At 35.1% G+C, this 27,210-nt stretch overlaps 2 protein-coding genes across 3 annotated transcripts in view; one reads left to right on the forward strand and one right to left on the reverse strand.

Moving 5' to 3' along the window:
- Window positions 1-13,850, forward strand: part of MFSD8 (major facilitator superfamily domain containing 8) — a 69,999-nt gene extending 56,149 nt beyond the window's left edge. The window contains exon 13 of the transcript XR_006201722.1: window positions 13,717-13,850. The gene's annotated coding sequence lies outside the window, so the exon portion shown is untranslated. The remainder of the gene's footprint in view (window positions 1-13,716) is intronic.
- On the reverse strand, window positions 3,029-20,567 carry PLK4 (polo like kinase 4). 2 transcript variants are annotated; one of them, XM_042935532.1, is made up of 16 exons: window positions 20,299-20,567; window positions 19,544-19,639; window positions 18,646-18,741; window positions 18,449-18,563; window positions 14,871-15,891; window positions 13,704-13,804; window positions 11,270-11,637; window positions 10,343-10,447; window positions 9,681-9,783; window positions 8,543-8,692; window positions 7,438-7,571; window positions 7,253-7,344; window positions 6,958-7,105; window positions 5,486-5,626; window positions 3,600-3,706; window positions 3,029-3,185 (listed from the first exon to the last, which is right to left on the reverse strand). In XM_042935532.1, exons 1-16 carry the CDS (start codon window positions 20,326-20,328, stop codon window positions 3,083-3,085), a joined length of 2,910 nt encoding a protein of 969 aa, XP_042791466.1. In that variant the 5' UTR covers window positions 20,329-20,567; the 3' UTR covers window positions 3,029-3,082. The 2 variants fall into 2 exon arrangements, with proteins under 2 accessions (XP_042791466.1, XP_042791467.1); XM_042935533.1 differs by lacking the exon at window positions 20,299-20,567 and adding an exon at window positions 20,097-20,158.
- Between the last annotated feature and the right edge of the window lie 6,643 nt (window positions 20,568-27,210).

A 27,210-nucleotide genomic window follows, 5' to 3' on the forward strand; every position in this document is an offset into this window, starting at 1 on the left:
TCTCTAATTCTCCCCTCATACTCCTGGATTTTTTTATCTCTCTTTTCCTCGGCTTCCTCTTTTTCCATAATTTTATCTTCTAATTCACCTATTCTCTCCTCTGCCTCTTCAATCCGAGCTGTGGTCGCCTCCATTTTATTTTGCACCTCACTTATAACATTTTTTAATTCATCATGACTGTTTTTAAGTCCCTTGATCTCTGTAGCAATAGATTCTCTGCTGTCTTCTATGCTTTTTTTTCAAGCCTGGCAATTAATTCTATGACTATTATTCTAAATTCTTGTTCAGTTATGTTGCTTAAATCTCTTTTGATAAATTCTTTAGCTGTCACATTTTCCTGGAATTTCTTTTGAGGAAAATTCTTCCATTTCATCATTTTGGTTAGTTTTACGTCCCTTATGAGTTTTAAAAGCTTGTTATATGATCTGCACCTTCAAGCACTGCTGTATTAAAGGGGGCAGTCATACACTGTCCAGAGCCTGGCACTTTAGGAGGTGTTTTTTGGAGAGTGTTACTTGCTCTCTGTTGTTGTGACTGTGGTTATTTTATTTCCCTACCCGTAGTGATGTTTTGGACCCTCCACCAGGTATGCTTTGATTTGTTCCTTGAAGTAGCCCTGGAAAGGAAAACACAGGAAACAAAAACACGCAAACACACAAATAAATAAAAACAAAACACTAAAATCTAAAAACAATCCAAAAGCAAAAAACCAGAAACACCAGCTACAAGTAAGGAACAGGGTGGAAGCAGTGCTGATAGAAGAGCACATACAAAGAGAAAAATGACAGGGGCGGAGGAAAAAGAAAAAATAAACATTGACCAGGCAGAGAGACTAAATGGCTTAATCCAGAGAGAGAGAAAGGAAAATAAGGAAGGAGGTGGGGAAAAGAAATGAAGATAAAGTTACCCAGACAGAGAAACTATACGGCTTAATTATTCCAGAGAGAAAGGAATGTAAAGGAGGTATAGAACATGTATCAAGAGAATGGATTAAATATGTCTGTTTAAACAAATCAATAACCAGAGTAACCAGCCTGGAAGAGGGAAGAGGTAAGAAGGAGAAATGGGGGAGAGAATATATCCATATATCCAGAATTGTCCTACAATTTATCCAGGCAATGCTGCAGCGCTGTTCTGGAGATGCTGTCGTCTAGTTCCACAGCATCCCGCTCCAGTAGATATGCAGTTACCCTGTGCTGAGGCACATGGTTTGGTGTAGGTTGGTCCTCCCTCCACTGTGGGCCTGGCAGACCGATCCCGAGGCCCTGCCTTGGTGGTGGTGGGGAGAAAAATGGCGACCCCCCCCCCCCCCCCCCCCAGTCTCTTCTCCATGACCTGGTGCCCAAATCACTCCTTTGGAGCCATCCTCATTGTCCTGCAGGTGCAGACGGGGCTATCTCACTCTGCCGACACCTTTGCCCCAGGGGCTTGGCTGGAATTTAAAATCCTGCTCTGTGCACCCCGGTACTGGGAAAGTGCTTCCTGACATGAGGTCCCAGCTGGTTTTGTTGTGTGCCCCAGTCCTTTAGGGGAGGGGACTGGTTTCTCCTGCTGCAGACTGCACCCCCGATCTAGCACTGAAACCAGAGTTGGCTCCCCTCCTCCCTAGGTGTGTGAACAGGGCAGCTCGCCCCAGTCCGAAGATGGGACCTGCAGTTAAGAGATGGGATCCCTCTCCGTCCTGGTCTGAGGTTTTTCTCTTGTCCAGATAGTTTTACCCTTCCCCAGCCACTCTTTCTCTTCCCTTTGTCTCTCACCAAAGGGCATCCCTCCCTTCCATGCCTATGTGGCCCGTTTTATCTCCCCCAGTTCGCAATCACCCACCTATGGTCTCTCACGTTGTCCCCTTTTCTCCCTGGTAGATTCAGTCTCTTTTCTTCCCAGACTCTTGGGGTTCAAAGTCCTTTGGCTTCAGCCTTTCTTTGTTTGGGAGACGTGGGAAGTAGGATTCCCCTACTTCTCCACCATGTTTGCTCCACTGTATGTACTTTTGATTCACTATATGGATTTCTGTCTTTGTGAATTATCTGCTCATATCTTTTGTCCATATTTCTATTGGGTTGTCTTTTTCTTATTTACTCTGCAATATATGTTGCAAATTATTTTTCTTCTCATTGCCTTAGGCAACATCCAAAACAATGTTGAATAATTGTGACATTAGTTATTTCTATCTACTAAATGGAACTAGCTCAAATATTTCTGGTTGTAAAAAACAGTAGGAATCATTAAGTTAAACAGCCTTTATCATGTTTACATAACTTTATTCCAGTCCTGTTTTACCTTGAGTATTTCATTATGAATGGCTATTCCACTACCATTCTTTTTCTTCATCTTAATTATTGCATTAAGTTCTACATTGTTAAAATGTTTGTCATTAAAATATACAGATATTTTCAGATAAAGTTAGACAAACAATGTATTTATTATTTGCAAAATTAATTCTAAAAATTTAACTGGTTCCTAAACAGGCAACAAAATTTTTAAATGAATTTACTAGTAATTTACTTTAAAATATGTTTTTAATTAAATGAATCAAAAGATAAAGCAACTTATTACTGTATTTATTATTTTTTTATAAAATGCATTTTCAGAAATGTTTCATTAGAAACTGGTGCTACAAAAATAAATATAAAACAAATATACATGTTTACATATGTTACTTATAACATAAATACACATTTACATGTTCAAATATTCAAAAACTCCAGCATGTTTTTTCCATGATTCTCAACATGTCTGAGAAGTAGGGAAAACAATAAAAAAAAGCATAAATATACCACACACCATTCATATTTTTGCTTTTAAAAGACTGTTCAATACAAACATATGAACACAAAGTTTGGGGGCATTTGTTCTAAAAGCAAAGTCAGGCATACTATTTTAATCTATGACCAGTTCATATTTATAAGTTTTATTCTGCTTTGTTTTTTCATTAGGTTATATCCATTATGGTACAAATTAAAATTGTCTTTTACAGAAAGGCTTTCTGAAAGGCTTTATTTATATTAAATAAAAAAAGTCACTTTACTTGAAAGCCAACAAAGTTATTTATTAGACTTAAAATATCTAAAACGAGCTTTAATCATTCAAAATTAGGATTTGGATTAGAAAACATCAAAAGGATGGAAGAAAGACACTGCAATTTCTGTTTGATGTATTCTGGTAGTTTTTCATTTTCTCCATACCTAAGTGAAGCAAAGAAAAAAAGACAAAAACATAACTTAATTACTTGGTTTGTATGTAAGTACCAAAAGGCATATTATATTTTTCAATAGTTCTTCAATGAGAAGAGGCACTGCAGAAAAACTATACAAAATCATTTGAGTAGATACCTAAATCAAGTTAAGCATATCCAATGTGCTTCCTTTTAAAAGAGACCACTTTCCAAATGTATTTAAATAATAAAAAGAAAATTAGGTCAAAAAACTGGGACCAGCTATATATATATATAATTTCTAAAACAAGTTTAAAATTGGATTCTTTATTAAATTGAAGGCCCTAAAGAACATACAAAACCTTATTAAATCATTTATTTCAATATATAGAGAAAAAAAATTATATCAAAGGGCTAAATGTCAACCATTATTCTAAGACCTTACCTAGTTGTTTGACCATTTGGTGATGTGTAACTGATGGAAGACACTCCTGCTTGCACAACCAACTGGGACCCATCATTGAACTGAACCCACACAGCTCCACTAGTTAACTAGAAAAACAATAAATGCAAAATTACTATATAGTAGAAGATTTAAAGTTCTTAAAAGTTACTCATGTTTAACAGGTTTTTCACATAGTTAAAAAAAAAGCAACCCTCTCAGATAATTACAAATTTGGGGCTGTGATGGTAGTAACACTGAGAATATTCATATCTTTTTAGATTATTCCTTTAATAGCTAGGGCATTATAATATTAAAGTTATTCTAAATGAATCCTTTTTCCCATTTATTTCTACTAGTATGTTGGAGTAGTTTTGCATCCTCTCCTGTACCCCCTACACCTCATTAGCATTTCTAAACAAGAAGAGATTTAGGAAACAACAAAAGTAACATTTTCTTAAACTATAAGATTTCTCTGTATTTTCTGTCCTTGGGTTACAGAATTTCTCTTCTACCTGAGAATGTTACAACTTAGCTTTTGCAACTTGTTCCTTTAGTCACTGATATTTGATATAGTCACTAATATACAATGTGCCACTCCAAACAGCAGAGAGGAGACATGGACACTGGAATCAAACAGACCTGGGTTGACATCCAGATTCTGCCAACTAACGAGTAGGACTATGCAAGTCAGTTAACAATTATAAGCCATAATTTTACTATCTATAAAAGGAGATAACACCAACTTTACTAGGTTTTATTTTGGGGAATAACAAGACAATATATATGAAAAACATGGCACCGCATAGCAGGTACTCACCATTTATTTCCTACCCACAGAAAGGTTTAGGCTGAATTTTAAACTTCATTGGCAAGTAAAAATTACATGCACTATGCTCAAGTCTCCAACCTTCAAGCTTTCAGATAATATACACATTTAGGCTCATACCTACAAATAATTCTGTAAGTTTGGAAGTCAATGTAGACTTAATTTTTAAATGCAAAAATCCTTTTCTGCCTAATGAAAGTTACTATAGTAATAGATTACAAACAGTTTCTAAAACTTGAATGTCATGAACATCATTCTCAATTCCTAACAATTAGCCACTATCATGACACTTCTATTCTGCCTTTTTTTTTTTTTAATTGAAGCATAGTTGACATTCAATGTTATGTTATATTGAACTTCAGGTATATAATATAGTGATTCAACCATTCTATACAGTATTCAATGCTCACCATCTGTCACCATACAACTATATTCCCTATATTATACTTTTCATTTCTGTGACTTATTTGTTTCACAACTAGAAGTTACAAACTAGAAGTTTGTAACGCTTAATCTCCTTTACCTAGTTTGCCAATCCTCTTGCCCTCTGGCAACTATCAGTTTGTTCTTGTTCTCTGTATTTATAAGCTTGTTTCTGTTTTGTTTTTTTAGCTTTCACATGTAAAATCATATGATATTTGTTTTTCCCCCGACATGTTTCACTTAGTATAATACCCTCTAGGCCCATCCATGCTATGACAAATGGCAAGATTTTATTCTTTTTTATGGCTGAGTAATATTCCATTGTATATATACACATACATCTTCTTTATCCACCTATCAATGGACACTAGGCTTTAAAACACTTGCTTTTAAAACTTCAAAAACAAAATCACCTATACCTTAACAATCTGTTATCAACAATACCTAGATTCTTCCAACTGTATACAAATAAAAAATGTCAAAATGTTTAATATAATCAATGTAAAAAAAGGTGTAAAAACTTACTTGCAAAGAGAAATCTGCAAGTAATAATTTATATTTTTTGGTAATTGTCTGATCACTATAAAAACCAAAGAAATTCATACTAAGAAAATTCACTTTTCTAAGAACTTCTCACCTGTGTAGCCCAACCAACATTTTTCACAAAAACAGATTTCAAAAGTTGTGCTGATTTAGGAAGACAATCTTTTAGACTACTAGAAGGGATGTTTGTTCCAGAAGCTGCAGCTGTAAGGCCATGTCCTTCATTTGTAACCATCTATAAACATTAAAAGGAAGATATTATTCCCCAGCCAAATTCAGCAAAAATAGAAGATGACTGGATTTTCATTAGCTTAAAATAATTTTTTAATAACAAAGTTAAAAACTTGAAATATAAACATATAAACAATAAGCTTCAGATTTAAAGTACTAACAAAAAAATGTAAATATATAACTACATTACAGAAAATTAGAAAAATGCAGAAGAAAAATCACATAGTTGCAATTTTCATGTGGGAAGTTTTTCTTTTTTTCCCAAGGTATAATTTTTCATAACTGCAATTATAGGATATATGTACATGTGTGTGAGTATACATACATAGATAAATTTATTTAATTTTGCATTTTTTCCTATATTGCTGTAGTCTTTATTGGCATGATAGTTCACTGAATAAAAATTTAATAAGTTTATGTAACCATGAGACTATCATGGATATTAAAGCAGTAAATGATATTTTACTAGTAAAAATAAAACGAGGGGCACCTGGGTGGCTGAGTCAGTTAAGTGTCTGACTTCAGCTCAGGTCATGATCTCATAGCTGTGGGTTTGAGCCCCACATTAGGCTCTGTGCTGACAGCTCAGAGCCTAGAGCCTGGAGCCTGGAGCCTGGAGCCTGCTTCACATTCTGTGTCTCCCTCCCTCTCTGGCCCTCGCCCCGCTCACACTCTGTCTCTATCTCTCTCTCTCAAAAAGTAAATAAACATTAAAAAAAAAATAAAATGATACATATATTAATATATTTAGCTTTTTCCTAGAGCGGTCAGGTTAGGCCTCACTGAGGTAACATTTAAACTGAGACCTGAAGGGAGCGTCTAGGTGGCTCAGTTGGTAGAGTTTCTGACTTCAGCTCAGGTCATGATTTTGCGGTTCTTGAGTTTGAGTTCCGCATCGGGCTCTGTGGTGACAGGTCAGAGCCTGGAGCCTGCTTCAGATTGTTTCTTTCTCTCTCTCTCTCTCTCTCTCTCTCTCTCTCTCTCTCTCTCTGCCCCTCCCCTGCTCACACTCTGTCTCTCTCAAAAAATAAACATTAAAAAACAAAACAAAAACAAAACTAAGCTGAGACCTGAAGGATGAGAAAGAATTAGCCATTAAGAAGTTGGAGAAAAGTTCCAAGTCAAGTGAATAGCATAGGAAAAGGCCCTGAAAGTTTGACCTTCTTGAAGAACTAAAAGAAGGCTCCTGAGGCTCAAGAATAGAGAGTGTAAAGTAGGAAAGGGAAAAGTAGGCAGGTGATAGTAAGGCCATTATAAGGAATTTAAATTTTATATGAAGGGCATGAGGCAATTACTGAAGAGTTTAAAGTATAAAAGTGACATATATTTACTTACAGAAGGATTAAATATTGGTGCCTGTTTTGGAGAAGCAGCACTATTTATGCCCATTTTACTCAAAGATGCTCTCTCCCTCATCAAGTAGTTTGGATCCACAGAAGGAAGAGGTGATAAGGTCTTAGGTGAACTAGTAATACCAGGTTTTCTGAAGGGGAAAAAAATGTTCAAATATATTCCCTTAAAGCTTTCAAATTACAGAAAACTAAAAAGTGTTCATAATGTAAACATCAAACATTTTTTTAACATTTCCTACACAATTTAGGCATATTTAAAAAAATTTTCAAGCATTTACCTTCCTATGATTATTGGGAAAAATGGAGCACTTCCACTTTTCTTTTCCTCTTCTGAAATTATTGATTCCAGTGCTAAACAAATATGATGGCCCTATTTAAAAAAATAGTGCTTTTTGTCATTACTTCACCTCATTTGGAATCACTATTAATTGGTATGAAAAACCTATCACAAGAATGTACATACCTCATTTGCATGGTCCATATACATTTTTATTTCCCCTTTCAAGCTATTAATTTCACTTTCACCTTTTAACGTGTAAGATTTCCCTGTCTTTTCAATCACCTGAATTAAATCTTCGGTTTTGTGTATCTTTGCTCCTTAAAGAATAAAAAGAAAACCATTCTTTCATCATTTCTTTAAATATTCCTGTTTATATTCATTACCATTCCAGTACATAATAGCTCCTAGATAAGGTATCATTTATATTCATTCACTCACTGATCAGAAATAAAATGAGGCTCTCAAAGTATTCGATAAATATAGGCCATCCATTTTTCTTTTCTGCATATATCTGATTTACGTCCAATACTTTTATATTTTAAAAAATTACTAATCTCATACAAAAACATAATTGAAAGATAGTTATATGTGCACTGTGTGAGTGTATGTGCTAGGTGTCCCTTGAAGGACGGAGCTTTACTGATTAAAAATTAAATCATCTTGGGGCGCCTGGGTGGCTCAGTCGGTTGGGCATCCTACTTCAGCTCAGGTCACGATCTCGTGGTCCGTGAGTTCGAGCCCCAGGTCAGGCTCTGGGCTGATGGCTCAGAGCCTGGAGCCTGCTTCCGATTCTGTGTCTCCCTCTCTCTCTGCCCCTCCCCTGTTCATGCTCTGTCTCTCTCTGTCTCAAAAATAAATAAACATTAAAAAAAAAAAATTTTTTTTAAAAATTAAATCATCTTTATAGAACAGATTTAGAAAATAATATTCTCTGGTTCAACCTATCCTTTTGCCACATTTATAATTCTCATAATTTGGTATATGTCCATTTGAGGTTCTACTAAGCAATAGGATATTGTTTATTTCATGTAATTTTGTACTATCAACCTGAATGTTGTTAAATTTGAGCTAAATAGGGAAAGAGGACTAATATACATAATATAGAATAAGTTGTTTATTATGAAAGTATATATAAATACAAATTTGTTAACATAATTAACATACACTGTGCTGTGTAATTTATTTGTATGACTATACATCTTAAAGATTTGTGGTGCTGAATTAAAAAAAAAAACTACTAAATTATAAACTAAAGGGAAAAAAATTACCATTTTTAAATGGTACTTACCATCATAAAACCAGACCTCAAAATCAGCACCAGGGGAATTCTCCATCAAAATGCATTTAGCATATTTTGTAAAATAAGTGATTTTGGGTGACTTAGATCTTACAAGGTGTACAAATCTGGAAGCATACTGATATTTTCGCCAGTACTTCTCTAGGGGGAGAAAAGGAAAAAAAATATCTAATATTAGGAAATAAAGTGTTGATTTGACATACAAATTTCACTGAAAGTTTAATAATTGATTTCTACTCTTCCTCAAAAATTCAAGTTTATAGGTTAGTAACCTCATTACCAAAATAAGGTATTGTAGTGATGTAAGTCTATTATTTTAATGAAAACTAAAGATAGTATAATACAATTCTCCAGAAGTATATAACAAAATCTGATGACTAGTATCATGATTATTTAAAAGAAATCTTTCTTTGAATCATTGACTCCTTATTATAAGATTCCAGGAAAGTTTTAATAAATGAAATAAAAAAATTTCTACCTGAGATATCAGCATCAGACTCTCAGGAAAAGATATGGTTCTCTTTATGTTAGTAAAGCATAGAATTTTGTGGTCCCAATAGACAAAAGTAAGTTTTGCAATTCCCTGTAACTATAGTCACTTACAGTATTTAAAGAGTCTTGTCTACCTGTTTGGATTTCTAATAGGGTTAGATTAGATATATTTTCTTGTTTGTTTCTAAATTCACCTCAATGACATCTTACTATTCAATATTTAATTCCCCCCATCCATAATATCCAGAAACTGGACAAGGAGTCATTTGGTTAATCATAATTATAAATGATCACTTATGTAGCATAGTTATGGTTTTAAAAGTTAACAATTAGATATTTCAAGTTGAATTTTAAACATGATTCTAGACAAGTTAGTAACTAAACAAGTGTACAAATTATATTTGTGTGATATATGACTAATATTCCAGTTAGTTTTTATTTAAATATGTGACAACACAGAATATGAATAAATTTGGATTTGGATTAGTAAGGTCTACCACATCTCACCACATATAAAGTATGAGAACGTGAGCTACAGCCTGGCTGAAGCAAGACATTTACAATCTATGATATTCTCATATATAGAGTTTATGTATATATAAATTATCTAAGTTTATTCCCTGGTAAATTTACATACCTGGTAAATTGTCAAAGCTATACCTACTGATGTTGTCAGTAGGGGACGGTGGTCTATCAGCAAGAGGAAAACCTCTTCCATCATTTGGATAATAAATAGTGATCTGCCAAAAAATTGTTTAAGAATTCTAATTATATGCCATTAGGTTAAAGTGCTATATTTCATTAATAAAATTTGAAGAGCTCACGTGTAAAATTAAAATACTATTTTATTGAAAATGCTAAATATTCTCTAGAAGTCATTATTTTGCTTTTCAAACTTAAGCTTAAAGTTCAGATTTTGCTACAAGTTATAATTATTTTTGAAACCACAATAATTAAATATATCTAGTATACTATTTTACTTTTTGAATTTAAGAGATATTATCATATTAAGGAAACCAATTTTTTAAAAGATTTTTTTAAAGTTTACTTATTTATTTTGTGAGAGAGAGAGAGAGGGAGAATCTCAAGCAGGCTCTGCACTGTTACCATGGAGCCAGATGCAGGGCTCCATCTCACAAACTCTGAGCCAAAATCAAGAGTCGAATGCTTAACCAACTGAGCCACCCTGGTCCCCCAAGAAAACCAATTTTTAAAACTTTTAACAATATCCCTGTAGAACAAATTGGAATGCTAAATGATAATTTGAAGTTGCAAGATAATAAAGTAAAGCCACATTACCATGTTTCCGTCACTAGATATTTGAAGAACTTCTTTCACATATTCTTGAGATGTATGTTCCTTTAGAAGCTCCACACATACCTCCTCTGAATCAAGTATACTAACCTTAAAAAAAACACACAAAAAGACTAAAATTTAATAACAATACTCTTGTTTACTATAATAGCTCTGACATATACAATACTTGAAAGTACTTAACCATAGCAGAAACAAAACTTAAAGTCAAAATCAAGTGGCTGCTTCTCTGCAAGTCTAAACCAGGGGTGTATTTGAGCACAGCTGTGAAACATACGGAGCAAAGGTAAGAAGGCATAATTAAGTGTGAAATGATAACCAGTAAGCAGAATGAAAGCAGAAGGTAGGGGTGGAGAATAAAGACTTTGAAAAGACAATAGCAAGCCAAACAAAGGCAAGACTGGGTGAAATAGAAAACAAGGTACAAACGGGAGAAAGATGGAATTAAAAAATAAAAATCACTATTTCCAATTCATACATCAATTTAAACTTGATTTTGTGCATATTCCTTTTCTTTAAATAGTTTAGTTTCAGATGTTAAAAAAAATTGTATTTTCTATTTTACCTTTCTAAGACTGGCCTAAATACAGAAACAAAAGTAAAAGATATTAATTTAGTAATTGCAGCTGTGAATAAAATAATACTTAACACAGTATTTAGCCAGTGTTATTTTTAAATATTTCTCATTATCAATAATTTAAAATTCAAAAGTTATCAGTATCAATTCACCATTCTTAAAGTAGCCAGAAGAAAGCAAGAGCTATTTTTCTATAAACTCTCAGTCTCTTTTCTTTTAAATGAGTTTATCATGTAAATATCAAAAGTACAGGGACTAGAGAAACATATTTGACACAGGAAACCATATAGTCAAGGAAAATATCACATAGTAATTTAGAAAAATGATAGACATACCACAGCCTTTTTCGTTTTCTGTCTAATTGGTTTTAACCTGTAAGCAGTCAAAGGAGATGTAATGCTTCGTAATGTACGTTTCTGATAACCCAATGGTGGCTCCATACCCCTAGTCTTGCTTTGTTCAGAAAGAGGATCTGAGCCAAAAATAGATTCTTGTTGTATTATCTCAGGTTTACTTTGAAATGCAGTCATATATTTCATGGTATTCAGCTGTTTTGTAGAATGCACATTATCAGAAGCATCAGGGCTCTTTTTGGCTCGTGTATCAGTCCAAGCATTTCTTGATCTGTCCTGCAAATCTGGATGGCCCTGGAAATCTCTGTTTGGGCTAATGCTGTTGTGCTCGGCAGTTTCTCTTAAATGAGCTATAATATACACAGAATAAAGCAATTTAGTGCATAATTAAAAAACTGAGTCTTCACAACACAATGTCATGCTGGTATTATTTTAACAGGAATTTTTTTTGAGGTATAAAAGAGATCTAGTAAAAAATGCTCATATTTCTAACAAATACACAGTTTTATGATATGACATAATAAAAGAATGACTTTAAAAGAATATTTTAAGCCAGATTGAAAAGAAATACCTTTATATTCCTAAAACTAAGAAAATATATTATTATGAAATTATTTATTCAATCAAGGCAAAATCTAGTCACGTGGGGTCACTTACTAATTCTAAAACAAGCAACTGCCAATGCTCCAATATGTACAGATTTGAGAGGAATTCCAAGGTAATCATTCTATGTAATATGTAAATTTACTCTCTTTAAGCTGAGGACCATCTATTCCATCTTTACTTACAAAATATGCAAGTAAAAGCAAAAACAATATACGAAATAGCTTTAATAATATTTAATAATACAGGCATATTTGCATCACAATCTAAAAGTTCTTGTTGAGGGGCGCCTGGGTAGCTCAGTCGGTTAGGCATCCGACTTCCACTCAGTTCATGATCTCACGGTTTGTGAGTTCAAGCCCCACGTCGGGCTCTGTGCTGACAGCTCAGAGCCTGGAGCCTGCTTAAGACTCTGTGTCTCCCTCTCTCTCTGCCCCTCCCCCACTCACACTCTGTCTCTCCTCAAAAATAAATAAACATTAAAAAAAAAGTTCTTGTTGAATTTTACCCATATCTATTTTATGTGATTTTAGAGTTCACAAAAGAATATTATTTTTTTTTAATCCCTTAAAATGATTAGCTTACATTCTAAGGCATTTTTTTAAATGCTAACCTCTAAATATTTGTATTGCAATTTTTTCCTTAAAAGTCTTCTTAGTGCCTTTCCTCCCCCTACTCCCAATGACAGAAAATATTTTGTACCAAATAATATACTTTAAAATTGCAGCAGCACCAGATTATAAACAAGCTTATTTCTCCTTTTCAGATATATCCATATTACCAAATAAAAGTACCTATAAACACAACAGAAGGTTAAGTGCAAGATTACATACATGGCAATTTTATAGTTTAAAAAACATAAACTTGAATTATCATCATCAACAAGTACACATAAAAAGATTAATTCCCTTTCAGACTCTTGAAAAGAATATATAATTTTTAAAAAGAAAAAAAAGAAAGACACTTGAGGTGACATAACAACTCTGCTTAGATTACAGTCATATTAAATACTCTTTATCTGAAGTAACATGATACTTAGTAAAAAATGATCTCCTCCTCCCCATATGTTTTCTTTTCTAATCTCTTTTTTCTCATCATTATTTTCCAACCCACCTTCTGTGAGTCTGTCATGTTCATTAATAAGAAATGTTTAACTTTTAAACTCTATACCTAAAATGACTTGGATGACAGCTGTTTAAAAATGTTTAGGTTTTGGGGTGCCTGGCTGGCTCAGTCAGTAGAGCATGTAACTCTTGATCACAAGTTCATGAATTCAAGCCCCATGTTCAGCCTAGAGCTTACTTAAAAAAAAAATGTTTAGGTTGTAGTGGTTGGGTACTTTAGCGTTACGTGAGGTCCCATCAGTAAACCATGATGTCCATATCAGCCTCTACTTAAAAATAAGGTCAACCATCTTTTGATTATTTTATAGGCATTGATAGGTGCTTACTATAGATAGGCTGTAAGAGCATAGGGATAAAAAGTAAAGTTTCTGAGCCAGGCTGCTTTAGATTAGAATCCAGGGTTGGAATCCTGGCTCCCCTACTTATGGGAGTGTAGCTTGGCAAATTAAGCTCTGTGTAACACAATTTCCTTATGTGTAAGATAGGGCTAATGATAATATCTTCTATTTTATGTGTGAGAATTTAGTAAGTTAATATTTGTTAAGCATTAAGGGCAGTAGCTGATAGAACAAATATTTAAAATGAGTAAATAGTTATTATTACCGTTACTGTAATATAGTTTATGGAAAATATTTTCTTTTTTTTGAAAATGTATTATTTTCTTAGGAAGCCCCAAACAGAAAACGTACCCTTTATTTGCAGATTCCCAAACCACTGTTGCACCATTTCAGTCTGTGATGTCTGGTCTGGAAATGGAAAAGGAGTTTTCCCTGGACCAAGATGATTGGAGCTAAACAGAGAAAAAGAATTCTCAAAAACTAATAAAAAATTATCAGGTAATAACTTTTTAAGATAAAAATATTTTAAAAAGGTAGTTATCTTTTGATCTGAATATCTGAAAATTTTAGGGTAACTGTAGAAACCAATATTTGCATAACCAAAATGTCTCTAAGAAGCTAAACTTCCAGACCAAAATGCCCATACTGTGACAATGTTTCTATATGGCTACTGCCCTCTTGTAATTTAAGCATAAAAACCAAAGAACAGAAAATGGATAAAATAAACACTACAGTAACTGAAAAAATTAGCCTTCATGTGAGAAGCAGTCAGTAATATGATTACTCATCATTGGCTCAGCCTGTGTGTGTGTGTGTGTGTGTGTGTGTGAGAGAGAGAGAGAGAGAGAGAGAGAGAGAGAGAGAGGGAGAGGGAGAGAGGGAGACAGAGAGAGAGAGAGAGAGAGAGAGAGAGGGAGAAAGAGAAGGAGATAAAGGTGGGGGGAGGAGAAAGGGAGGGGAGAGGGTGGAGGGTGGGGAGAGAAAGAAAGAATGAATAGTTACTATTAGAGTACTTTAGGAATCAGACACATTTAATATACTTTGCACTACAGACCTGCTTCATATAAAATGAAAAATGAAAATAAAAATTCTAAAGTATTAAAATACTACAAAGACATTCATGAGCACATACACTCATTTTGAAAGTCTCTTAACTACAAGTAAAAATCATCATTCTGGGGGCACGTAGGTGGCTCAGTCGGTTAAGCGACTGACTGCGGCTCAGGTCATGATCTTGCAGTTCGTGAGTTCCCATCTCGTGTCGGGCTCTGCACTGACAGCTCAGAGCCTGGACTCTGCTTTGGACTCTGTGTCTCTCTCTCAAAAATAAATAAATGTTTTAAAAAAATTAAAAAAAAATAATTCTGATTCTCTAATAAGAAATAGAAATCATAGTTAAGAAATACCCCAGGAACATCTGATGTTAGAAAAAATTAACCCCCCTTAGTTAGGTGCAGCTTCGTATTTGTGCTAATGTAACATTAATAGAAAAAATGCTTTTGATAGAATTATTCTTACAGTGCTTGATCATTATCAGGTCTTTCAAAAGATCCAGAACTATTGCATGTCTTTTCCTTAAAGAAGTGAAAAACATTGACATTGCTGTTTGTAGGTGAGTATCTTTCTTCGTCTGCTCCTGATCTTTTGGATTTTGACAGCATTTCAGCTGAGTGACATCGTTCCATTGTATTTGTTTTTGCTCGAGACTGACTATTAAAAGTGCCAGATCTATCAGAGGAATGGGCTCTGCGAAGGTATCGAGAGTGTGGCCTTTCTTCTGCATCCTGGATTACTCTTCCCCTTCCACTATTACTGGTTTCTTGTTCTTGGTTTCCCCAATGAGTATAAAAACTGCTTCCATCTCCTGAAGAAGAAAAATCGCTTGTATTTTTATTCTTTGGAAATATAGTCATTTTATTTGGGAGTGGCTGACCAATCAAAAGTCGTCTTCTGTCAAATAAACTACCACTTATACTGGTACTGGAAGAAGCTGTAATTGCAGTAGAAATTGTGGCATGTCCACTGTCAATGGAGTCTTCTACAGTTCCTAAATCTTTACTTTTTGTTGAAGAATTTCGGGACATAAAAGGATGGTCTAATACTGAAGACAAACTTAAACGATCTGCTGGATTTCTACGAAGTAACTGGTGAATAAGGTCCTTGGCCTCTCTTGTCAAAAAAGTTGGCATTTCATAATCTGCCAATACTACTTTATTTAATGTGTTCTTGACTGTGTCAGTGTCAAATGGTGGTCTCCCAATAAGCAACGTATAAAACATACAGCCCAAGGACCAAACATCAGATTCAAGTCCATGTGCACTTCGAGTTGCAATTTCTGGTGAAATATAATTAGGAGTTCCACATAATGTATAGTGCTTTTCATGTGGCATTTTCAATTGAGTTGCCAGCCCAAAATCAGCAATCTTGATGTTCATATTACGTGTAAGTAAGAGGTTAGAAAGTGTGAGGTCCCGGTGTAATATACCATGAGAATGGAGATACAACATTCCTGTGATGATCTGGTGCATGAAGTGTCGAGCTGTTAGAATGCAAACAATAAAATTTACAATTTAGAAAATCTGAAAGGTTCAGTACTTACAATCTTAGAATTCAGTATTTAGAAACCCAAGTACATGTGCCACAATATTACATTAGAACACCAGCTTGTAGCTTAGTAGTTTGATAAACCAAAATACTACTATGATAATTTCTTAAGATTTTTAAACTTTTAAAACAACTAGGCACTTTTGCTAATCTTTGTCCTTTCTAACTGATGCATTAAGGAGTTTAATATTATTAGCAATTGGGAGAGTCTTGAGTAACTAGGGTACCCAGAAGGCCATAGCAATTAAGAGAAAATATTTATAATTGCACGAACAATTCATAAATACATTCTAATTGTAAAAAAGAAAAAAAGAAAGCAAGTTAAAGTTCCTCTGATGTCCTCCCAAACCCTAACAAAAAAATAACTGCTATTAATAGTGTATATATATTTTATATAAATTTACAGAAATACACTGTAATAAATGTTATATGTAAAAAGGTATAGAAATATACAGATTCATTACTTTTTTCCCCACTTCACAGTATTTCTTGAAATATTTCCATATCAGTACACATAAATCTTCATTTTATTTAATTGCTATTAATGAGTAATTTCCGTTACTTCAAGATTACAAAAACAGCAATAAACATTCTGGAAATGCTTGTTTTCTTGTGCATATGTATGGGGTGGTTCTCTACGTTAAATTCAAGCAATAGAATCACTGGGTTGAAGGATAAAATTTAGCATTTTAAGGAGCACCTGGGTGGCTCAGTCAGTATAGCATGAGACTCTTGTCCTCAGGGTTGTGTGCTCAAGCCGCACATAAAAAAAAAAAATTAGTATTTTAATACTTGCCAAATTGTCCTCCAAAAGGCTGTATTTTCATGCACATCCTTGTTAAAAACTGGTAGTCTCAATACAATGATTGAAAAAATGGTATTCCATTATCTTAGTTGGCCTTCTTTTGATTATACTATAGAGTTTGAGCATCTTTTCATACATTTATTAATTGACCATTTGTACTTTCTCTTCTGTGAAGTCTGCTTAGATCCCTTGCCCATTTTTCTATTGGACTATCCTTTTTTGTTAGGCAGCCCTTGTATTTTTTTTTTAAAGTTTATTTATTTATTTTAAGAGACTGTGGGAGCTGGGGCAGGGTGGGAGGGGGAAGGGGAGGGAGGGGGGAGGGGGGGGAGAGAGAGAAAGAGAGAAAGAGAGAAAGAGAGAAAGAGAGAGAGAGAGAGAGAGAGAGAGAAGGAGAGAGAGAGAGAATCCTAAGCAGTCTCCATGAGGTCAATGTGCAGAGCCCAATGTGGGGCTTGAACCCACGAACTGTGGCCGAAATCAAGAGCCAGACGCTCAACCGACTGAGCCACCCAGGTACCCCAACATCCCTTGTATTTTTTTAAATTAATTTGCCAGTCATACAGTTTACAAATATTTACTCCTATCTTTGTTTTAAATTTGACCTAACCTTTTATCAAACACGTTCTTAATTTTAATTAAGTCAAATTCATAATTCTTTTCCTTTATAGTTTTTATAGTTTGTCTTATTTAAGAAGGCCTTACTCTTACATAGTATTAAAAAAAATGCAATACTCCTCATTAACATGCATACGAATATTTTTTAACTCATATTATTACCTTGAATCAAAGAATACAAACATTTGCATACTCAATACATATGTCCAAACTGTTTTCAAATGGGTTATAGACTTAAATATACAAAAAGTGTAACAACAATCACATTTTAGCTTACCTGCAATCTCAGTTACCAGGGTGAGATAACTAGAAAACAATTATTTGTGTGATGACTTACGGACCTTATTTGATACTAATCTGAACAGTAAAAAGTTACTTATAAGAAACTGGAGAAGCTGAAACTGACTACACATTTGATAATAAGGAATTATTGGGTGTGATAATGATTCTGTGGTTACTGTTATTGTTTTTTTAAGTTCTAATCTTTTAAAGATATATACCAAAATATTTATACATACAAAGATGTCGATGTCTACAGTTAGCTTGAAAATACTATGGAAAATTGAGGGAATAAGAAGTATACAGATGAAACATTTGATCATGAATTGATAGTTTTGGAAGCTGAGTGGTAACTTCATGAGGGCTCATTATACTACTCTCTCAACTTATATGTTTCACATTTTCTATAATAAATGATTTTAACAGTTATCTGTGTTTCACTTAGAAACTACTTTATAGACATCAATAGCATTCTAAACACTTTATTTCTAGATTTAAAAGGATACTAAATTGCTACCAATGATTTAATTTAAAATGTGGTTTTGGGGAAAGATGGATAACGAATTTCTCCTTTTACTTCTGTAATGCTTGAATTATTTACGGAATTAGCAGCTTTTCTAATTTTGAGGGGATGAAAAGTCTCCTTTTCTAACCCAAAGTAATAATTGAAACAGTTTTATTAAACGTTACAAAATAGCACATTCTTCAAAAACTAGTTTTTAAAGAGTAAAATTTATATATACCAAAAAAAAAAAAAAAAAAAAAAGAAAAAGAAAAAGAAGCCACCTACCTTCATTTTCTGAGAATGGTTTCATTCTGTTCTTTAGATACCTGTTCATTTCTCCATTATGGCACATTTCTAATACTAGATATACATAATTGTTATCTTCAAAATAGTTATACAACTGAAATGTAAAAGGGCACAATAAGTGATAAAATATAAAAATTCAATGTTCTTAGGTTACATCTGCAAAATTTGTATCTTACCTCTAAGATAGAAGGATGTTTCAATTGGCAATGTATTTTCACCTCATTTTGGACTCTCTGTACCATTCCAGCTTTGTACATGGCTTTTTTATCTATCTAAAAATAACATGAGACATTTAAATGTTGATAATAAACTTCTAAATGTGAAGTTTTCAAAAATTAACTTTGAAGAGAAAATATACTTTAAAATATTGTTAAGTCCTTTTATCTATTTATGAGATCAATTTACTCTGTGTGTTTTCCCCATACACCTAACAAAGAGCTTGGCACAGTGAACATTCAGTAAGTTTACCCAATGCATTCTAGTATCTTCTCCCAACTGAAAGAATTTAATAGCACAGCAATCATATCTATAACAACAACAAAAACAACAAATATCTAGCCAAACTTTATTTTTCCCGTTCCTCTTTTTCTTCTAGACAAGCTTTAAAACAAAACTTCCCTTCCCTTTCCCTGCTTTTTAAGATAAGTGATTCTTAATTTGCTTGTGCACTCCTATTAGAATGACCCCCTAACAATCAAGAATATTTTAGGTTGTTACAGTGTAATACAGAACTATGCACAAGTAGTACTCATTATTATACACAAATTGTTTGTTCTTTGATGTCTATCAATTACTCCAAGTTTTCATAATAAATACTAGGTTTACTGAACATTAATGAAAATAAAACACTTATTTAAGCATAGTCAAGGTTCTTCTAAGATATATCTGTAAAGTCAATTGCTGGACTTGGCACTAATTGCTGGACTTGGCACTACTGTCTTCTGCCTAAGCAATGAGTTCTCTCTACCCATTAAAAAAAAAAAAAGGCTCACAGGTAAGGAGTTTCTGGCATCTCAAGTCATCTCTCTAATTACTTGCAAAGTAGAGGTGAAAATTTGATTAATATATTCTTACCATTTTGATTGCAACTTCCAAACCAGTGTGAATGGACTCAGCTCTGTAAACACCAGCAAATGATCCTTTACCAAGCAGACTGCCAACTTTAAAATCCTTAAAAGTTAAAATGAAAGAACATGTGTGATGACTCACAGGAATAAAGAAGAAAGAGAAGAGACTGGAAAAAGACGATAAAATGGATCGGGAGGGGAATAGGAATTTAAATTCAAGCAGGTATTACACCTCAATAGAGCAGGTGTCTGGGGTGGAAAGCATGTTGACGCCTTGCGGGGATCCCTGAAAGTCTAGGCTTGGCTTCAAGATACAGCACCCTAATGAACTGCTTCCTCAACCTCAATGCAGCTTCAGCACCTTGCTCCCATCTCCAGCCAACCCCTGGGAGCAGAGGGCACGGGTGGAATCCCGCCGCAGCTCCCGCCGGAGGTAACCGCCATCCCCCGGGAGAAGGGGGAGGCAGCTTTGCCTTGTTCTAGCGCGGCAGCCCCGGCGGGATAGCCAACTTGAAGCCTTGGTGTTTGGAGACAGAAGGGCGGGGCCGCGAGCAACTCACCTGTACCCCACCACCCCAGCCAGAGGGGCGGGGCGCTCCGCCCCTAGACAGGCAGGCCTGGCGGTTAGGACTCTCCCAAAGCACCTCAGCGCCCACCCCGCAGCCGTTAGATTCGTCTGGTCCCCCTTCTGCAGTAGTCTCGAGTCCCTCCACTCCAACTCCCCCACCGCCCACCCCGCGGTGGATTGCCAAGTCTTTTCACCTCGATCTTCTCCCCGATGCAGGTCGCCATATTTCCAGGCTCAGGCCTGTGCTCCCCAGATTAGCTTCCTTCACGCAGTCCCTTCTAGGCAGCGCTCCAAGCAGCCAGCCGGTCTTGGCGCCCATCAGGCTTGGCTCTCTAGGCCGCCGCTCCTGGCGACGGCTGCACGGCTACCGAATGGCCTCCCGGGCACCTTCCGAGACCTGGGCGGCGCCTCTGCGCTCCCATTTTGAAAAACTCCCGCCGATTGCCGTCTTTGCCAGACTGGTGGTGACGTAAAGAGACCGGCCGCAGTGGAGAGGCTGCGCCCGGTGCGCATGCGTAACAGGCTCTGCTTCACGGCTTGCTGAAGTTTCATTAGGGCCTAGGACCGGAAGTGCTCCGGCGTCTTGTGGCAATACTGGGAAATGTTGGCAGTCAAGCTTTCAGAAGACCGGGTTCGCTGTGAGTAAACGAACTAGACTGAAGGAGGAGACTTACAGCTGGTAGGCTACTCAATTCACGGTCTGGAAAACTAGTTCCATTTCTGTAAAGGATTTTAAGAGTTCAAACGTTTAAACTTGACAGAAGAGCATAGGAAAAAAAATATTACCTAGCTTAAACACCATTTACACCTGTTTATTCCATCGGTTACTGTAATGAATGTGTGCGGTACTTTAAGAAATTGAACTCTGTTCTTTATTTTTGGCATATTGCTATGAATTTTAATGTCATTTGTATAGCCACTTAACATTTAAGAGATCTCACACACTTTATCGATCAAAAGAGACCTTTATAAGATTGGAATGATCCACTTTTTGCAGATGAAAAGATTGTGGTATTCATTAAGGATTTATAATGAACTACTACACAAACATAGATCTTCTGTTTATAAATGGAAAACTGTTTTTTTTTACATTAATGGATATATTAAGTTTACTTGTTTGTCTACTTGCAAACTAAAATACTATTTAGAAAAAAGTCAACTTTTCCCTTCATTTCTGGAATCCTTCCTTAAAGGTTATATGTTCTAATGCTTGAACAGTTGGTTTCAGAGTCCAGTCTTCCAAGTAGCCTTGCTTTGCCGTTGAATTTTTAGAAATTCATATAATTGACTATCCATACTGGGTTTGTTTGTGTTTTGTTTTTTTTTTTTTGAGGGGGGGCAGGATGTTAATCCTTTATTCCATTAATATCAGGTATTATATTGACTTTTTTAAAAAGGCAGTTTTTCTTTTGTTTTTTGTTTCTTTTAATGCGAGTATAGTTAACATACAGTGTCATATTAGTTTCAGATGTACAATATAGTGATTCAACAATTACATACATCACCCAGTTCTCATCATGACAAGTGCACTCCTTAATCCACATCACCAATATCACCTATCCACCTCCCCCACCCCCCACACTTCCCCTTTGGTAACCATTGGTTTGTTCTTTATAGCTAAGAGTCTGTTTCTTGGTTTGTGTGTCTTTTTTTCCTTTGACCATATGTTTTGTTTCTTAAATTTCACACATGAGGGGCACCTGAGTGGCTTAGTTGGTTAAGCATCTGACTCTTGATTTTGGCTAAGGTCATGATCTCATCGTTTGTGGGTTTGAGCCCTACATCAGGCTCCATGCTGGCAATGGAGAGAGCCTGCTTGGGATTCTCTCTCTCTCTGCTCCTCCCTCTTTCTCTCTTTCAAAATAAATAAACTTAAAAAAAAATTCCACACACGAGTGAAATCATATGGTATAGCTTTCTATGACTGATTTATTTGGCCTAGCCTTATTACTCTCTAGCTCCATCCATGTCATTGCAAATGGCAAGATTTCATTCTTTTTATGGCCGAATAACATTCCGTTATGCATATGTATGTATATATATATACATACACACACAATGTTGGCTATTCTGGATTTTTTGCCTCTCCACATAAATTTTAGAGTTTTTGGTTTAAAATTTTTTTTTTAACGTTTATTTATTTTTTGAGACAGGGAGAGACAGAGCATGAACGGGGAGGGTCAGAGAGGGGGAGACACAGAATCTGAAACAGGCTCCAAGCTCTGAGCTGTCAGCACAGAGCCTGACGCGGGGCTCGAAATCACGGACCGGGAGATCATGACCTGAGCCGAAGTCGGCTGCCTAACTGACTGAGCCACCCAGGCGCCCCTAGAGTTTTTGGTTTTAAATTTTGTTTATTTTTTGTTTGAGTATAATTCACACAATATTACTTTAGTATCAGGTGTACAGTGATTCAACAGCTCTATACATTATGCTGTGTTCCACCAGAAGTGTGGCTACTTTCTGTCACCATACAATGCTATTATAATATTATGGACATATTCCCTGTTCTGTGCCTTTTATTCTGTGACTTATTCAGCCCGTAATTGGAAGCCTATATCTTCCATTCCCCTTTACCCATTTTACACATCCCCCCACACTCCTCCCTTCTAGCAACCATCAGTTCTCTATATTTATATGTCTGATTCTGCTTTTGGCTCGTTTATTCATTTTGCTTTTTAGATGCCACATATAAGTGAAATCATATGGTATTTGTCTTTTCTGATTTCACTTCATACTTCATGTGTCTATCCACGTTATTGCAAATGGCAAGATCTCATCCTTTTTCATCGCTACGTAATATTCCTTTGTGTGTGTGTGTGTGTGTGTGTGTGTGTGTGTGTGTGTATTCTTTACCCATTCATCTATCTGTGGACACTGGGTTGCTTTCATATCTTGGGTATTGTAAATAATGCTGCAGTAGACATAGGGGTGCATATATCTTTTCATACTAGTGTTTTGTTTTCTTTAGGTGAATACCCAATAGTGGAATTACTGGATCATGTACTATTTCTATTTTTAATTTTTTGAGGAAACTCCATACTGTTTTCTACAGTGACTATAACAATTTACATTCCCACCAACACACACAACAGAATGCCAGGGCTCCTATTTCTCCACATCCTCATCAACATTTGTTATTTCTGTTCTTTTTGGTTCCAGCTGTTCTGACAGGTGCAGGTGGTATCTCATTATAGTTTTGATTTACATTTCCTTGTTTAATGATGTTGACCTCTTTTCATGTGTTTGTGGCCATCTAGATGTCTTCAAAAAAAATTTTTTTTTAATATTTATTTTTGAGAGAGAGAGAGAGAGCAAGCAGGGGAGGGGCAGAGAGGGAGGGAGACACAGAATCTAAAGCAGGCTCCAGGCTCTGAGCTGTCAGCACAGACCTGACATGGGGCTTGAACTCATGAGCTGTGAGATCATGACCTGACCTGAGCCAAAGTCGGATGCTCAACTGACTGAACCACCAAGGCACCCTGGATGTCTGTTTTAGAAAAATGTCTCTGCAGGTTCTCTGCCCATTTTTAATTGAATTATGTGTGTGTGTGTGTGTGTGTGTGTGTGTGTGTGCGCGCTGTATGAGTTCTTCATATATTTTGGATATTAACCCCTTATCAGATATATCATTTGCAAATATCTTCTCCCATTCAGTAAAGTGCCTTTTTGTTTTGTTGATGGTTTCCTTTGCTGTGCAAATGCATTTTAATTTGGTGTAGTCCCAATATTTATTTTTGCTTTTGTTTCATTTGGCTCAAGAGTCATACCTAGAAAAATGTTTCCATGGCTGCTGTCAAAGAAATTACTGCCTATATTTTCTTCTAGAAATTTTATGGTTTTGGGTCTCATATTTAGGTCTTTAATCCGTTTCGAGTTTATTCCTGTGTATGGTGTAAGAAAACTGTCCAGTTTCATTCTTTCGCATGTGGCTGTCCAGTTTTCCCAGCACCATTTATTGAAGACTCTGTCTTCTCACCATTGTATGTAAATTCTCGCCTCCTTTGTCATAGATCAACTGACCATACAAGTGTAGGTTTATTTCTGGATTCTCTGTTGTATTTCATTGATGTATGTGTCTTTTTTTTTTTCCCCAGTACCCTGTTGTTTTCATTATGACATCTTTGTAATCTCTCTTGAGATCTAGAATTCTGATGCCTCTAGCTTTTTTCTTCTTTCTCAAGATTGCTTTGGCTATTTGGGGTCATTTGTGGCTCCATACAAATTTTAGTATTATTTGTTGTAATTCTGTGAAAAATGCTATTGGTATTTCAATAAGGATTGCATTGATTCTGTAGAGTGCTTTGGGTATATGGACATTTTAAGAACATTAGTTCTTCCAATCCATGAGCATGGAATATCTTTCCATTTATTTGTGGTGTCTTCAATTTGGTTCATCAGTGTTTTATAGTTTTCAGAGTATAAGTCTTTCACCTTCTTGATTAAGTTTATTCCTAGGTACTTTATTCTTTTTGGTGCAGTTGTAAATGGAACTTTTCTTAATTTCTCTCTCTGCTACTTTGTTATTTAGTATATAGAAATGCAGCTGATTTCTAGGTATTAATTTTGTATCCTGCAAGTTCACTGGATTCACTTATTCTAATAGATTTTTTTGGTAGAGTCTTTAGGTTTTTCTACATAAAGTATCCTGTCATCTGCAAATAGTAGCAGTTTAAATTCTTCTTACCAATATGGATGCCTCCTCTTTTCCTTGTCTGATTGCTATGGCTAGGACTTTTGGTACTATGGAGAATGAAAGAGAAGAGAAGAGAGAAAGAGAAGAGAACAAGAAAGAGAAGACATCCTTGTCTTGTGCCTAATCTTAAAGGAATATCTTTCAGTTTTTTACCACTGAGTATGATGTTAGCTTGGATTTTTCATATATGACCTTTATTATGTTGAGATATGTTCCCTCAAAACTCACTTTGCTGAGAATTAATATTTTCAGATGCTTTTTGTGCATCTATTGAGATAACATGATTGTTTAATCCTTTGTTTTATTAATGCGTATAACATTGATTTGTGAATTTTGAACCATCCTTGCAGCACAGGAATAAATCCTACATGAATATTTGAATGATCCTTTTAATGTATTGTTGAATGTGGCTTGGTAATATTTTGTAGAGGATTTTTAACATCTATGTTTACCAGAGCTATTGGCCTGTGGTTTTCTTTTTTTGGAGTGTTTTGTATGATTTTGGTATCAGGGTAATGTTAGCCTCAGAAAATGTATTTGGAAGCTTTTCTTCCTCTCATATTTTGAAATGGTTTGAGGAGAATAGGTATTGAATATTTGGAAGAATAGGTATTAAAATTTGGAAGAATTCACTTGTGAATCCTTCTGGTCCTGGACTTATATCTTTTGATAGTTTTTTGATTACTGCCTCAATTTTGTTACTTGTAATTGGTCTATTCAAAGTTTGTATTTCTGCCTGGTTCAGTTTTGGAAGATTGTATGTTTCTAGGGAATTTATCCATTTCTTCTAGGAATTTCAGTTTGTTGGGACATTATTTTTCATGGTATTCTCTTATAATTCTTTGTATTCCTGTGGTATCAGTTGTTACTTCTTACCTCCATTTCTGGTTTTTTAAAGTTTATTTATTTTGAGACAGACAGAGACAGCATGAGTAGGGGAAGGGCAGAGAGAGAGGGCAGGCTCCACACCTTCAGTGTGGAGCCCAAATGCAAGGCTCAAATTCATGAAACCATGAGATCATGATCTGAGCCAAAACCAAGAGTCAGATGCTTAATTGACTGAGACACCCAGGTGTCCCTCCATTTCTGATTTTATTTATTTTTATTCTTTCTCTTTTTATCTTGATGAGTCTGGCAATGAGTTTGCCAATTTTGTTTATATTTTCAAAGATCTAGCTCTTGGTTTCATTGATTTTCTCTCTCTCTCTCTCTCTCTCTCTTTTTTTTTTTTTTTTTTTTTGTCTATGTAACTTATGTCTGCTTTGGTCTTTATTATTTCCTTTTTTCAACAGATCTTGAGATTTGTTTGTTCTTCTTTTTCTACTTCTTAAGGTGTAAGGTTAAATTGTTTTTTTGAGTTTTATCTTGTTTCTTGAGTTAGGTTTGTATTGCTGTGGAATTCCTTCTTAGAACTGCTTTAGCTATGTTCCCAGAGATTTTGAACCATTGTGTTATCATTTTTATGTTTACGCATTTTTTTTAGTTCTTTGATTTCTTCATTGGCCCATTCATTGTGTAGTATCATGTTGTTTAGTCTGCACTTGTTTGTGTTTTTTCCATTTTTTTCTTGTGATTCATTTTCAGTTTCATACTGTTGTAGTTGGAAAAGATGCATGATATGATTTCACTCTTCATAAATTTATTGAGATTGGTTTTCTGGCCTAATATGTGATATGTCCTGGAGAATGTTCCATGTGCACTTTGAAAGAATGTTTATTCTTTTTGGATGGAATGTTGTCTGTTATGTCTATCTGGTCTAATGTGTAATTCAAAAACATTGTTTCCAGATTGATTTTCTGCCTGGATGATCTATATAGTAATGTAAATGGATTGAGAAACTCCTTTACTATTATTATATTACCATCAATTTCTCTCTTTATGCCATTAATATTTGCTTTATGTATTTATGTGCTCTAGTGTTGGGTGCATAGATTTTTACATTTGCTATATCTTCTCATTGGGTTGGTCATTTTATCATTATATAATGTTCTTTTGTGTCTTGTTACATTGTTTTTTAAGGTCTATTTTGTCTGATATAAGTATTGTCACCATGGCTTATGTGTGCCTTCCATTTTCATAGTGAATGTTTTTCCATCCCTTCACTTCCAGTCTGTATGCATCTTTAGGTTAAAGGTGGGTCTCAAAAAAATGGACATTCAGATAATGGAACAGAATAAAGACCCCAGAAATACACCCACAAACATATGGCCAATTAATCTTTGACAAAGCAGGAAAGAATATCCAATGGTAAAAAGACAGTCTCTTTAGCAAATGGTGCTGGGAAAACTGGATAGCAACATGCAGAAAAATGAACCCCAGGCCACTTTCTTACACCATACACAAAAAACAAACTGAAAATGGATTAAAGACCTAAAAGTAAGACAGGAAGCCATCAAAATCTTAGAGAAGA

The sequence above is a fragment of the Panthera leo genome, chromosome B1, assembly GCF_018350215.1.
Source record: "Panthera leo isolate Ple1 chromosome B1, P.leo_Ple1_pat1.1, whole genome shotgun sequence".
NCBI lineage: Eukaryota > Metazoa > Chordata > Mammalia > Carnivora > Felidae > Panthera > Panthera leo.

Bases quoted from the DNA above. Each gene is read 5' to 3' on its own strand.
- PLK4 (XM_042935532.1), bottom strand. From the start codon at position 20,328: ATGGCGACCTGCATCGGGGAGAAGATCGAG. The intron at 11,638-13,703 runs GTACGTTTTCTG...TGTATATTATAG, and splicing joins TGGGAATCTGCAAATAAAGG to CTCATTTAAGAGAAACTGCC. The intron at 9,784-10,342 runs GTAATGTGGCTT...ATTTTTTGGCAG, and splicing joins TATCTAGTGACGGAAACATG to ATCACTATTTATTATCCAAA.